At 38.1% G+C, this 14400-nt stretch overlaps 1 protein-coding gene across 12 annotated transcripts in view; it reads left to right on the top strand.

Annotated features, from left to right (window-relative positions):
* cacna1da (calcium channel, voltage-dependent, L type, alpha 1D subunit, a) overlaps window positions 1-14400 on the top strand; it is an 82491-nt gene that overhangs the window by 45382 nt on the left and 22709 nt on the right. For 9 of the 12 annotated variants that reach the window (XM_086086225.1, XM_086086219.1, XM_086086223.1 and 6 more), the window contains 12 exons: window positions 50-196; window positions 735-936; window positions 1481-1639; window positions 2021-2131; window positions 3840-3923; window positions 9710-9742; window positions 11858-11986; window positions 13032-13097; window positions 13170-13261; window positions 13340-13499; window positions 13599-13726; window positions 13810-13906. In XM_086086225.1, the coding sequence (XP_085942351.1) occupies window positions 50-196; window positions 735-936; window positions 1481-1639; window positions 2021-2131; window positions 3840-3923; window positions 9710-9742; window positions 11858-11986; window positions 13032-13097; window positions 13170-13261; window positions 13340-13499; window positions 13599-13726; window positions 13810-13906 (1408 nt within the window). The remainder of the gene's footprint in view (window positions 1-49; window positions 197-734; window positions 937-1480; window positions 1640-2020; window positions 2132-3839; window positions 3924-9709; window positions 9743-11857; window positions 11987-13031; window positions 13098-13169; window positions 13262-13339; window positions 13500-13598; window positions 13727-13809; window positions 13907-14400) is intronic. The other 3 variants (XM_086086221.1, XM_086086216.1, XM_086086220.1) reach the window with 2 other exon arrangements.

Genomic DNA, 14400 nt, shown 5'->3' with positions numbered 1-14400 from the left:
AGCAGTCCTAGATCACATCTTAAGCCGCACGACTTGTTTGCATTTTCAGAGGCACGTACATCCTGTATAAGGACGGCGACGTGAACCAGCCCACCATCCACAAACGAGTGTGGCTCAACAGCGACTTCAACTTTGACAACGTGCTTATGGCCATGATGGCTCTGTTCACTGTGTCTACTTTTGAAGGCTGGCCAGCGTGAGACTCTTTTCAGATCTACTCCATTCCAGCCGATTTGAATCTGGTTTAAGTCAGAACAGGTCATAAGCATAATGTCACGTGTATTGTTACGGTGGAATGTTTGGATGACAACTCCCACGTCTCACTATTGTGACGTATGTAGCGAGTGCGATGCCTGGAAGTATTTGCGTGTGTATGGGAATATTTGGCTGGCTAATGAGCATTAAATTCAACTGATCAAGTAGTCAGTTAGTAAAGCCAACCAATCAATAATAAATGATATGTAAACCGAAAGCAAGAAGGTTCTATTTTATTGGGCAGAATGAAGCTGTTCCCGTCCTGTCAACATAGTTCCTTGGCCCCACCATAGCACCAAAGCAGTCAATTATATTATTATACAGGAAACGTCTCATTAGTGTGAATCTGTTATCTGTTAGCAATGATATGAATTAGCACAGGGATTCTACTATGAATTGAAATGTTTACTGCTAATATTTCTGATAATTAGGATAATAAAAACCCTGATGAAACATTTCCCGTCGCTTTCTGCCCTCAGGTTACTCTACAAGGCAATCGACTCCAACAGGGAGAACCTCGGGCCCATTTACAACTACCGCGTGGAGATTTCCATCTTCTTCATCATCTACATCATCATCATCGCCTTCTTCATGATGAACATCTTTGTAGGTTTTGTGATCGTCACGTTTCAAGAGCAAGGAGAGAAGGAGTACAAAAACTGTGAACTTGACAAGAACCAGGTCAGAGACAGTAGAGTTTCTTGGACCAAGATTACAATAATGTGTCAACCCAAAAACTAATTCTTGACAATAATATGTTCTATTCAACCCCACTAGTCTAAATACGGTATTCGGGTCAATATTGCGTTAGTGGAATATGAGTTAAGCAGCAAAATCCAGCAGTTTTTATCAATATCAGAAGGCGGCCATTTTTCCACTTGCTGTCGAGTGAAAATTACGTCACAGTTGCTCAGGTCTTAGGTAACAACCAATCACAGCTCAGCTTTAGAAAACAGGTGAGCTGTGATTGGTCAGTGCCTGAGCCCCGAGCAACTGTGATGTCATCTTCAATCGACAGCAAGTGGCAAAATGGGCGCCCCCTGAGATGGACAAAAACGGCACTGATTTTGCTTCATAACTCATATTCCACAAATGTAATATCAATCAGAATGTCAACTAGTGAGGTCACATATAACATATTATTATCAATATTTTTTCCAAGTTGACTTCCACTTTAATTTAGTATGACCGAAACTCAAGTTGCTGCTGTTGCGTTTCTGTGCAGCGTCAGTGTGTGGAGTACGCCCTGAAGGCCCGTCCTCTGAGAAGGTACATCCCCAAGAACCCATACCAGTACAAGTTCTGGTATGTGGTCAACTCCACGGGCTTTGAGTACATCATGTTTGTGCTCATCATGCTCAACACACTCTGCTTGGCTGTGCAGGTAAGACAAGTTAAAGTAATCTAATTTACTGAATGACTCTCGTGGTTGCGTAACCAGCAAAAATAACATACTGGTAGTTTTAGTCAAGACTCTTAAAAGCAGATATATGTCATTTACATATGTACTGTAAGAACTCATTGGGAAGTTGGTCTAAAATTTAATTTTCTAGTGTAATTAAAAAAGTTTTTATTTTCTTTATGTCAACTCATTCAAATTATAAGAATAATGGCCAGCCCAAGAGTAAGTATTTTGTGGGGGACATACTATATTTGACTGACAGCTCTAATCACAAAATGAACATATATGTAAATAAAACAAGCTGTACACTGAATGAAATTTTCCAAGCCTTCCACTAGAATGTCTTCACTGTGCTTCTTGCAGCACTACGGCCAGTCGGCGCTCTTTAACTATGTCATGGACATCCTCAACATGGTCTTCACTACTGTTTTCACTGTGGAAATGGTTCTCAAGCTCATTGCTTTTAAACCCAGGGTGAGTCAGTCCATAAATGCCTTTTACTCGACCCGCATCGCATATTTACTCACAAATGGAACATGGACATAAACAATCAAAAGGCATCAGCATATATTTACTCATTTGCTTTGCCAGTTTTTTTATGTATGTATTGAGTCTGAGTATTATGTTTTTTAACGTTGCCCTTGACTGCCCGGCCATCAGCTCTTTGTTGCCAAGAAGGACAGGATGCTAGTAAGAGAGTGTGTGTGGGGTGCAGTGGCCTCATTGTTTGCATGCATGCAATATTAATACTAGTTTTGCCTAAACAACAACTCACTGTATACTCTAGGGGTTGACTGACTAAAGATTTTTGTAGTCGACATTATAATGTGACGAAAGTTGAGTTCACGTCAATTAAACAATGACATCATTGGTATTTGTTCAGCATAGTACTGTGTTATGCCAGTTTCACATAAAGGCATATTTGGACAGACAAGATTAGCTGAAGGTAATGACGCTAACCGCTATTCTCATCCACAACCATCTTACTTTCATTCTATAGGACCAACACAGTCACCTTGTTGGCTGTACATTTTGCGAGGATTATAGTCCGGCGATGGCAGCAGATGGGCCAATCGAAAATCCTCTGTAAATTGGCCATTTGGAGGGCGAGATGCCAAAAATGTGATTAGCGGTTAGTCGACTTTAAACTTTAGAAGTCGATATGGAGCAGGGTTATTATAATAGTTATGGATTTTTCATTATAGTTAGTTTTTATTTGTTTGTTTTACATTCAGTTAGTTTTAATAAGCTTTTACAGCAAGTTTTGTTTTTATTATTTTTATTAATTTTAGTATTAGTTTTAGCTTTTTAAACCCAGAAAATGTATGTAAGATTGTAATTGGCAAAAACCAAAACGAAGGGTATTTTCGCTGTAATTCTAGTTAAGATGTAATTTAAGTTTAGTTTTTTTAAAAAGCTTCTTCTTTTTTTTACTTCATTAACAAAAAAAAATCAGTTTTTTTGTTAGTTTTCATTAACTCTAATAACCTTGGAGTAGTCAAGTCGACAAGTCAACTAATCTGTTCAACCCCTGCTGTATACACCAATTGCAATTATGATGAGTTCCGCTCAAGTATACTTCACAAGTGCATGCTGTACATCTCACCTAAACCATTTCGGGATACAATTGTTTGTCACTGGGGTGCTAACGACTTTTACAGCTTGTGAAATGTGAACAATTTTTATATGTTGACCTTGACAGCCGATATTTAGACATATTAGATGCAAAAACAAAACAAAAAAACTAATTTAGACGTGTGACTGTGAGGGCAAATGAAGACTTATTGTTTTTGGTCTGACACCCAACTCGGCGACCCCTCGCTCAAATTCACTCAGGGCTATTTCGGAGACGCCTGGAATGTGTTCGACGCCCTGGTTGTGATTGGCAGCATAGTAGACATTGTTCTCAGTGAGATTGACGTAAGTAAAGTCCAACTTTTGTACTGACTCCTGTCGCTCTTTGAACTCGTCTGATGTCTTCCTGCCGGTGCAGCTCACTCCGTTCGAAATTTCCACCTTTGCCTTGTTTCGAATTCCGCCTAATTCGTCTCCTTTTTCTCTCTTTTTTTCTCTTCAACTCATCATTTCATGTCATCCAATCATTTGACTCGTTCCCTGCCGCCATTCATTTCTCCCTCCCTCCCTGCCTCCCTCCCATCTTCATGTTGTGCATTGACTACAGCACTATTTCGCTGATGCTTGGAACACATTTGATGCCTTAATTGTCGTCGGTAGCGTCGTCGATATTGCTATCACTGAAGTGAATGTAAGTACGACTTTACTCTTGACTTTCAGGTCAAACTGAAGCTTTACAAGAAGTGTATCAGCCTTTCCTGTAGATTGCCTGTAGATTGCCTGTAGATTTTTTGAGGCATTTTAGTAGTTAATACACTCCAAAAAATGAAAAAAAAACGAAAAATCATTACATTGAATAAACAATATCCACACACATTTATAATGTTTTTTTCATTTGAATAGTTTGTTTCGCTAAGTCCGGCCATGCAAATGCCACTTTGTCTACTCAATTCCATCTTCAATTGACTTCAAAAGGGCATTTTGTGTAAAGCTTCACTTTGACTTTGTCTTTTTCTTTTTCAAAAGTTGTTCTTTTTGCACTTTTTTACTGCCTTACTCATGATTCTCCAAATGTTTTGGCTGAATGATGACACAATGTGACGATAACATCTTTTTCTATAAACTGAGGGCCTGTTTTTTTGGTTCATGTTTTCCTTGCGAACTTGTCTAATTCTTGCTCTTGTTCATTTTGTTTCCATAGAAACTTGTAGAGGCAAGTATAACAATGAAAGAATATTGTTTGTGTGTACCCTTTTGTTAAAAACAACTTTATCGTCAGGACCCCCCCTCACAGGACAGATTTATTAACAGCAAGGAATTGGTTATTTGTAATAATCTTACAAAGTCAGGGACTTATTTAAAAATTCTAAACGTGACCTGAAAATTTGTATTAAGGTCACATGTAATTAAGAGGAAAAAGTCATAAAATATGAGCTTTAAGTATTAATATTTTGATGAAAACAAGTCACAATGTTATAGAATAAAGTAGTATTTTTGAGGGGAAAACATATATAGTAACATAATTGTAGTAAAAAAAAAATTCATTACATGGTACTTATGGAGGCAGAAAAAAATGGTAATTCATTTTAATTATTAATTGTATTATCTGTAAATATTTGTTGAGACATTTGCTTGATTGGACAAACCCTACAAAAGAAAATATTCCAGTGTGTGTAGTAATTTCTCAGGAACAGTGTTACTCTCTACTGTTCATATCTGAAATTATTATTAATTTTTTTCATTTTTCTACAAATTCTCACAATATCTCAACTTTATTCTCGTATTTGACTTTCTACTCAAGATTTTTTTTCTTGCATGTGGCCCTAATACTCCTTCATTCATATTAAATTGAGAAAAAAATAGCATTAAAGGTCCCAATTCGTAGGCCACAATAGTCCATTTAAGTGTGGAAGGTGCACCCCAACCCCCCACCCACCAACCCGCCACCCCTCTTGAGTGCTCTTTTCTGAGTTGCAGTGCTGTTTTTTGAAGACATATTTCATGTCATGTTCCGTCATTGAGTGTCTGCACGAGTGTACAACAGATTAATTCAAGTTTTGGTGATTTATGCATGTATTGTATGATAATGTGAGTTGAATGTGTACTTCAGTATCTTGTGTTTCTCGAGTGTTGGAACATGACGCTAGCTTCATAAGGGCTTTTGTAATGTTTCCTGTGAGGCAATTTCCATCGAATATTGTTTTATGTGGCTCACATTGCATGCGGTTGTTGTTCTGTGTGTGTGTCGGATCATACCGCATCGTGTAGTCATGTCTCTTGGCTAATTTGAAAGGTAATGAGGTTTGAAAATGTACGGCATACAGTGGACCCTTGGTAGTCAAACATAGCGGGAATCAATCATTTCTATTTCAAGTGGCTAGTATGAATTTGTTGAGGTTTTGAAGTCATTTTGTTCACAAGAAATAACAAAAAAGATTTTAATTTTCTCTGTGATATAACTTTATAATACTTTATAAATAGTTAATTATTGTTTAAACATCCTTGACCAATTGCCATGTAGGTACAATAAAAAGTTACTTAATGAACTGCAATTCAAAGTGTTTCAGAAAAGTTCCAGTGGTGCCTTGACTTATGTGTAACCTGACTTTCAACTTATTCAAGATATAAGGCATCGCTTAGCGGATCTTTGACTTCAGTTAAGAGAAAAGCCAGTGCTAATCTTCTTAATTGCTACTATGCTAGCTTTCTGTTTGCAGATATTGATAGTACTGACCTCTAGTGGGAGCTGAGCACACCTCTCACCGCATTTTCTTTGACTTTTTTTGCTGCACAGAAAGTGGCCACGTAGCTGTAGATGAGTCCAATTGTAGCTCTTCTTACTACTGTATAGCCAATTTTGCTGAACTGCTGTGGAGATAAAAAATAATTGCTATAAAGAAAAACGGACTGCAATTTTAGAATCAGCATGCCAATTTTAGTTTGGATCAGTATAAAAATCTATTTTTCTTTTTTCAAATTGTTGACCTTTGGAAAAAATGGCTAATAATATAGTAGCTTATTGAGAAACTTCTTCATGAGTGTCACTAAGTTATATTACACTGCCCCCTTGTGGTCAGGGCACACAAACCAATAGGAGCAGCACAATGTCCATTGAAGTGAAGCAAAAAAAAAAAACCCCAAAACAACAGTTTAATTTTTTACATTCTATTCAATTATGTTATTGCTTTATGTTTTATTACAGTAATTCCAACATTCTAGAGTTCTGCTGTTGGTTTTGGGGGAAGGCTGGAATGTATTAATAGCATTTCCATTCTTCTAAATGGGGAAAGATGATCTGGTCACAAAATATATTATCTCAAAGCACCACTGTACAAAAAGTCAAATTAGAAACTTATAAAAGTTACTTTACATTTGACAAGTAGTGTTTTCTCATCTTACATTTTAGTTTCAGTTATGCAGTAGCGCAATATTCTTTATTTTATTTGAATGTGGTCTAATCATGACTTCCCTGTGCCCACTGTATTTATTCCCTAGTTGCCTGTCACAGTGCATTCTAGTCATGACTTGTTGATGTTTGCGTCCTCTCCAAATGCATGCTGGGAAGCCTCAGCGAACATCATTAGCTAACATCTTTTCCATGTCCCGCCTCTCCCAGATGGCCCTTGGCCACCCACTCCATTCCCCTCCGGTCAGTTTGTTTCTTTTTGTGCCGTTTGTCCTTCCTTTCTCCTTCCCTCCTTCTCCTCGCCGCATCCTTCAAATACTACCTCCAGACAGAAATGGCCCTGAGCAGAAAGTTTATCCTATGTGAATTTGAGATGTGTGACGCACCAGAATCATAACTTGGTTAGGTGCAACTGCATTATGGGATCCAATTTAAATGTTGTATCAAAAAAATCTGTATGTATATTTTGTAGATAGTATAGTCTTGGATCTCATTAGATTAGACTGTGCAGTTGTGCCTAATATAGTGGTTGGTGAGGTCATTTTTTGGGTAGTATAATAATAATTTTACAGCTGAATATACCAACAGTCGTAAGCATTTCTTCTCAGGTAAGACTTGTGTCCTTTGAGACCAAAAAGAGCTGAGTTTGAGGTTCTTTGCTGATCTTGTGTTTGTGTCTCTGTGAGTGATTGTCCTGTGTTTTGTTCTGTCTTCCTGTAGTGAGCTCTTAAAGCTCACAATGGAACTCATGTGTAGCGCAGGTGTGTAGACCCCAGTCAGGTGCATGAATACATCTTCACCCCCCCCCCCCCCACCACCACCTTTTCACAAATTCCAGCCCAGTTTCTCCTCTCTGTCCCAAAATATCTTCCCTTCCTTCCTCCCGTCTCTCTCCCCCTGCCGTGCGACGACGCCCCCGCTGCAGGGCACGTGCATGAGTTTGCTGCATTGCTAAGAGTCGAACGAACGGTCGCTCCTCATTGCGTGTAGTACATTAGGGCTGAACAATAAATCAAATTCAAACTGACATAGCAATGTAGTAATTTGCTGGTAAAAATGCTTCATTTCGGTCGGTTGGTAAGCTTTGTTTTTATATATGTATATTTTTTATTTATTTGTTTAGTGTCTATATATGTTCAGATCTGACTTATTACTTATTAACTCATTCACTGCCATTGACAGCAATTGACGTCAAACATTCATTTGAACTATTTCTATTAGTTTACCATTTTTTCCCACTTTTGTTAACAAGAGTATGAAAACCTAGAATTTTTTTTTATTGTACATTTAAAACAGATATAAAATGTATGATTAATCTTGAATTAACGATTGAAGTCATGCGATTAATTACAATTACAAAATGTAATCGCTTGATGCGAGTTCAAAAAATTAGGAGCGTCAGGCGATTACATTTTTTAATCGTAATTAATTGCAAGACTTCTCGAGTTAACTCATGATAAATCACAAATTTTAAATCTGTTCTAAATGTACAATAAAAAAATTATAGGTTTTCATACTCTTGTTAACAAAAGTGGAAAAAAATGTTAAACTAATAGAAATAGTTCAAATGAATATTTGACGTCTATAACCGTCAATGGCAGTAAATGAGTTAACTTACGATTGCGCCACACTTGTTTTGTAGAATGTAGTGAAGTTGCTGTAGGGAACGCTTAAGAGACTGTGACTCCAAATGTATAGTAAATATAATCTCTCTTATTTTGCCTTTTTTTTAGCATAAGCCTAACATATAAGACCAAAACATTTATGTATCATAAATGTGATATTGCTTATTGTGTTTCAGATTTGAAGTAAATGGGAAGAGAACCTTGAAAAATGTATCGCGTATTGAATTGCAAAAAAAAAAAACATCTCAATTAGACAATTGCTCTGAATTGTTCAGCCCTAGTGTGCGTGCTGGATGCATGCTCCATGGATGCCGTGGCCAGGATTACCTAAAGAACCTCCTCAAGCTAAACTCTTAAAATTGTCTGCTCCTCACACAGACAGATTTGAGTCCGTGATTTGAATGAAGCCACGTCTGTCTGGAGGGGAATTTTGACGTTCATTTCTTGATTTATATTTTTGCTTTGTTTGATCCGAGGCTGACGTCAGGTTCAAGCTCACCACTGTTGTTGATGTTTTTGATTTTGCACCCGGACTGTGTGAACAAGTGCTCGCCGAATACTTCCTTTTTATGGCATGAATTGCATATATTGACTGCGTATGTGTGTGGATCCTGTGTGAGTATTGACGTATGTAATAACTCTCCAATTGCATTTAGACTTTGTTGGACTCTGCAAACATCATTTACATCACAACAGCAAATAGCATTTCAGATGCCGAGAGATTATTTGTATACGGTACATTCATTGGCCAAAACATTAGGTACACCCGTAGGGGGGGAAATGACAACCAATGAGGGGGTCATTGCCTTTACAAAGATGACATTTTTTTATTTTAAACCTTTTTCGCACAGAGAACCCCCAAAGCGCAAAGTGATTTTTTATTTTTTTTTGCGAATAACAGAGGCAAGCAAAACAATGTATTCAACTATTCTCTTTGTAAAGGCATAATTATTGACACACATCTTGCATGGAATCCAACTGGATTGCAAGATGTTCCATGTCGTGGCTGACAAATGTTTCTTAAAGAATCAAGTCAAAGTCGCAGTTTAGTTATGAATATCACTGGACCTTGACATGAATGCATCACATCACATCTCATGGAGCCCTACTGCAGTTCTAGGTCATTCCCGCGGGGTGATAAAGTTGTGTGCCGGTCTCACGGTTCTAAGTGATTCCCTTGTTGTCTGTCTTTGTGACTTGCTCTGGTTCGGTCCCATATAGAATGTTAACCTGTGGTGTGCCAGTCTTCCATAGTGCATACACAATGTTGTCCTGTCAGTTTACAGCTGTGTGCGAGGCCAGTGGTGACTCTGTTCTGTCTCTGTCATGACAAATATGTTGTAGCCTATTTAATCATTGTGTACATGTGCAAGTGTTGATTGGGTCAATGTGTGTGGGACCTTCAGGATCTGAATAAGTCATTAATACAGGTCTTTGATTTTAAAGCCAACAGAGACTCCTCAGGTGGATGAACTGGGGGTAAGATGCTACACCTCCAACCCCCTCTTCTTAGGGCCTTTCCATATATTTTTTTCTTTTCTCTTTCTTATCTTAATTCAGGTTTCTGTTCTCATACTAAGGTTTTCATTTCCTGTATTTTGATTAGGGCTGGACTATTGGTCAAAATTTAATTGTGATTTCGATTTTGGCTTCCCTTGATTTTTAAAAGGTTGTAATCGAAGAAAAACGATTAATGTGCTGAACGACACGGTACGTTTATAAATTCCCAACATTGTGAAAGTACCTTGAATGCACCATGTTGCTTGCCTAGCAAGCATGTATCATGTGTGATTCTGCCGTCCGTAATCGTCCTTTATGTTGTTTAATGACAACCAGTTGGACTTTACTGTAAAACCAAAAACACACAAAGATCAATTACACACGTTGTATATTTAAATACAAAACAAGCTTCGTTTTTAAATCATTGGTAGCGCTACTGCAAAATTCAATGGAGGATCCCATTGACATGCTAACGGATTGACTTCGGGAGTGATATTCTTTCAAATAACAAATATTCACACACAAACACTGTAGAAACACAAACACACAGGTAAGATAACACAACTAAAAGGCAAAATGAGTTATAATAGAGTTCCGTTGCAACTTTCTTCTATCTCATTGTTAGCGTGTACTCTTTGCACGCATGGCCCCCCACTGCCCCCTAGAGGCCGACACGCGCAGGAACAGCCGGTATTTGTTTTTACAGTTTTTAAAAAATGGCTCTTATTTTGGTACAGTGTATTCTTATTCTACTTTCTTACTCATTTGTTTTCTCATTGTCCTTAAAGTTGGATTTCAAGGATTCAAGGAATGTTCCTTTCCTCAAAATTCAAGGATACAAATGTGACAGTTTGAGGAGTTGAGTTTTAGTAGTTGAATAAATACTAAGTTTTGAAATGATTGATTTCAATCGCAATCAAAATAATCGTGATTATTATTTTTGTTCCATAATCGTCCAGCCCTAATTTGGATTTCCTCTCTTCTTGTTTATTTTGCTCATCTGTCTTCTAGAATTTTTTGTAAGTAGTTATTTCTATAAGGAGCGTGTGTCACTCAAACGTGGCGGCGCGTGTCCCCCCCTGTGAGGTGGCAGCTGGTTTTCTGTACCAGCTTCTCACGTTTGTAGTGTTGACACTTCTTACATGGTTTCTGCCTCGCACTTATGTGGGGTAGTTACTCATGGATGATTCCCCCCCGCCCTTCCCGGGATTAAGGCAACCTCCTGGCCGACCCGCTTTCGGGTTGGTCCCACTGTGACTCTGCATGCAGTGACTCTGGAGTGAGGGTGCCATGCTTGTGCAGACATGTCCTGTCAAGTATGGCAAGGTTTTCTCCAGCATGCCTGCCTCCTTGCTTCCTCTCCTCGTAGGTCACTGCAGTGACACCACTGCTGGAAGTGCTTTGGACCCGGGTCGACGGAAATATATGAGCTGTAGTTCCACTGCTTTTTATCAAATACAGAATATATAGCCACATTTTCATGATATAAATGGCATGAAGGAAAGCATTGCAATCAATTTAACGCAGAAGAGAAAATCAATACAATTTGGGCTAACTGTAGTCTAAACTCACATTTTTTACATTACAGTTTTCATTTGATGGTTTTATATTTATTTCTTAAAAGTGTTTGTCATGCAAAAATTTAATGAAACTATGAGTTTACTACTGCATTAGCATAAGGTAGTGATGGGCTGTCATATTTCAATGCCGTGTAAATTGACCAATCAACAGTCAGTCTAGATTCTAGCTCCACCCTATTACTACAATAGTGTACTACAACTGTTTGCTATCACAAAGGTAGGTGCCAAAAAGTCTCATGGCACCATTTGTGTCTGTAACTTTCACACCAAACTGAATAAAGATATTAAATCAAATTTATGTTTGGCAGACACATACTAAAGTGTACTGTTTGGTGGAAATGTGGCCACATAAAATCTCATTCAAATTCTCTTTTCAACACGCAGTGCTGCTCTCCCAGCTCATATGTTTCTGCTCCTGAGTTCACAACTTCTCATCCTGCCCTGTACAGGCAGGGCTCCCGCGTCCCGTTCTGCGGCCACTTCTGCCTCTGATTTATTTTTATTTTTTTCCCAGAATACGGAGGACAGCGCCCGTATCTCTATCACATTTTTCCGTCTCTTCCGAGTCATGCGACTCGTCAAGCTGCTCAGCAGAGGGGAGGGCATCCGCACTCTTCTTTGGACCTTCATCAAATCCTTCCAGGTGAGCTCTTGGTTAAGTTTACTACAACCAATGGCAAAATATGATATGTATTATCTTGATTTTCTTTTTTTAAAGTTGTGCTTGTAGCCTATTGTATGTTTTCATGTGACTGATTGTTTTTATTTGTATAGTTCTATATGTGTATTATAAATTGGGGTTTCAGGCGGTAAAAAAAAATTCAAATTCAATAATTAACAATTATTGAATTAATAATGATTAATTGCTAATTTTATGTCTGTTCTAAATGTACAATAAAATGTACAGTAAAATATTTTTCGAAGTTTTCATACTGTTAACATAAAAGTGAGGAAAAATATTAAACTAATAGAAATATTTTTAGTCTTTGATACAATAATTTCATAATAATTCATAAAATTGTGTTACAATTATTTTAAATTATAAAATTAAAATGTATTTGTGTCGAGGTCATTTTCCCTGCCACTAGATGGCATAATTGCATTTGTAAGACATTGGTGACAGCTCAGTGCAGTTTTCTTTTCATATTAAGAGCTATCTAATCTTTAACGTGAATTAACTTGTGAAATTAGTTAGATCAGCAAATGATCCCCGAGCGCAAGCCCCTGCTGCTGCTCACCGCTCCTTCAGTGAATGGGTCAAAAGCGGAAAACTAATTTCACCCCAATTAGATGGGTGTGACAATCAGTGGTACTTTAACCTTTAACATTAACCTTTAATTCTGCAATTTTTTTTAAATTGTAAAATACAACTTGACCCCAGTCTCCACAAATATGTGCATTATTATTAACTCACTGCAAAATTTTGACATGGATGTGTCAAAATTTGCAACTGGAATTCCCCTAGTACAGGCTTTCTAAGTAAGGGGCGGTCATTAATCGCATATTAATAAAATGTGTGGTGTTAAAGGCACTTTAAATTAACTCAAAATGAATTTACACATTTTTATACCCGTAATTATAAATACTATAAATGCCATTCCTGACAGACAAATTTGTTATATTATTCGTTAAATACGTTTATATATCTTATGTTTCTGTTATTCTTACTCTCTTTTAATTTCTTTTAGGCTCTGCCATACGTTGCTCTTCTGATTGCTATGCTGTTCTTCATCTATGCTGTCATTGGGATGCAGGTTGGTACATGACATGATACCACCAACATATTTTCCCCTACTACATTTATGGACCCAATAAATCTCTATTAGGTCTTTGGAAAAGTTGCCATGGTGGATGGCACGCACATCAACAGAAACAATAACTTCCAGACCTTCCCTCAGGCCGTGCTCCTCCTCTTCAGGTCTGAAAGATTTTATCAACTGACCTTAAAATAGTTTTTTCAAACCTTGACTGCATGTCGTTGATGTTGGTTTTCCAGATGTGCCACTGGAGAGGCTTGGCAAGAGATCATGTTGGCCTGCATGCCGGGAAAGCTGTGTGACCCCGAGTCGGACTACAACCCCGGGGAGGAGATGACATGTGGCAGTGGATTTGCAATCATTTACTTCATCACCTTCTATATGCTCTGCGCCTTTTTGGTATATCATATACATCTCTAGTCTAGAACTGCATTAACCTTAAAATGACTGACAACCTTCTCTGTGTATCATATTGCGCATCTTTTTGTGGTCGTCCAGATTATCAATTTGTTTGTGGCCGTCATCATGGACAACTTTGACTATTTGACACGGGATTGGTCCATTCTTGGGCCACACCACCTGGATGAATTCAAGAGAATTTGGTCCGAGTACGACCCGGAGGCCAAGTATGTTTTCAGTTCATATTTCCTTGATATCTGTTTGCAACTATTTTTCTCCTTGGTTTATATTGTATTTTCTGTTCACCAAGGGGAAGAATCAAACATCTAGACGTGGTAACACTTCTTCGACGAATTCAGCCTCCTCTTGGCTTTGGCAAACTGTGTCCTCATCGAGTGGCTTGCAAGGTCTCCTTTCACTTCTCTTTTTATTGTCGCGCTTCAAAAAGGCCACAACATTAGATACACCTGCACCGAATACAACTCAATCAATCCATCCATTGTCTATGCCTTCTATGTTAATCACAAGTTACAGTTAATTAATAGTTACGAGTGAGCTGGAAAATATCCCAGATGACTTTGGACAAAAGTTGGGGTTGACCTTGGACTGGTTGCCAGCCAATTACCCCCCGAAATCATTAACATTCACACCTTCGGAAAGTTTAGAATCTCCAATTGACCTAATGTGCATGTTTTTGGAATGTGGGAGGAAACCAAAGTACACAGAAAAGCACACGCAGGAATCGAGACAAAGGACAGTAGCATGCCAAAGAAGGTGGCGGTAATGCACCAAAAGTATTTGCCGTCTGCCAAAAGGAAGTAGAGGTAGAAACGGAAGAAGAAGAAAAAGAAGCAGTAGTCATGGCAACTAATGTGTGACCTATATCATTAGTTTGCTACTG

The sequence above is a fragment of the Leptonotus elevatus genome, chromosome 10 (assembly GCF_054856555.1).
Source record: "Leptonotus elevatus isolate MCC_2025b chromosome 10, RoL_Lele_1.0, whole genome shotgun sequence".
In the NCBI taxonomy this organism is placed as follows: domain Eukaryota; kingdom Metazoa; phylum Chordata; class Actinopteri; order Syngnathiformes; family Syngnathidae; genus Leptonotus; species Leptonotus elevatus.
This window is presented reverse-complemented; position numbering and strand designations above follow the sequence as displayed.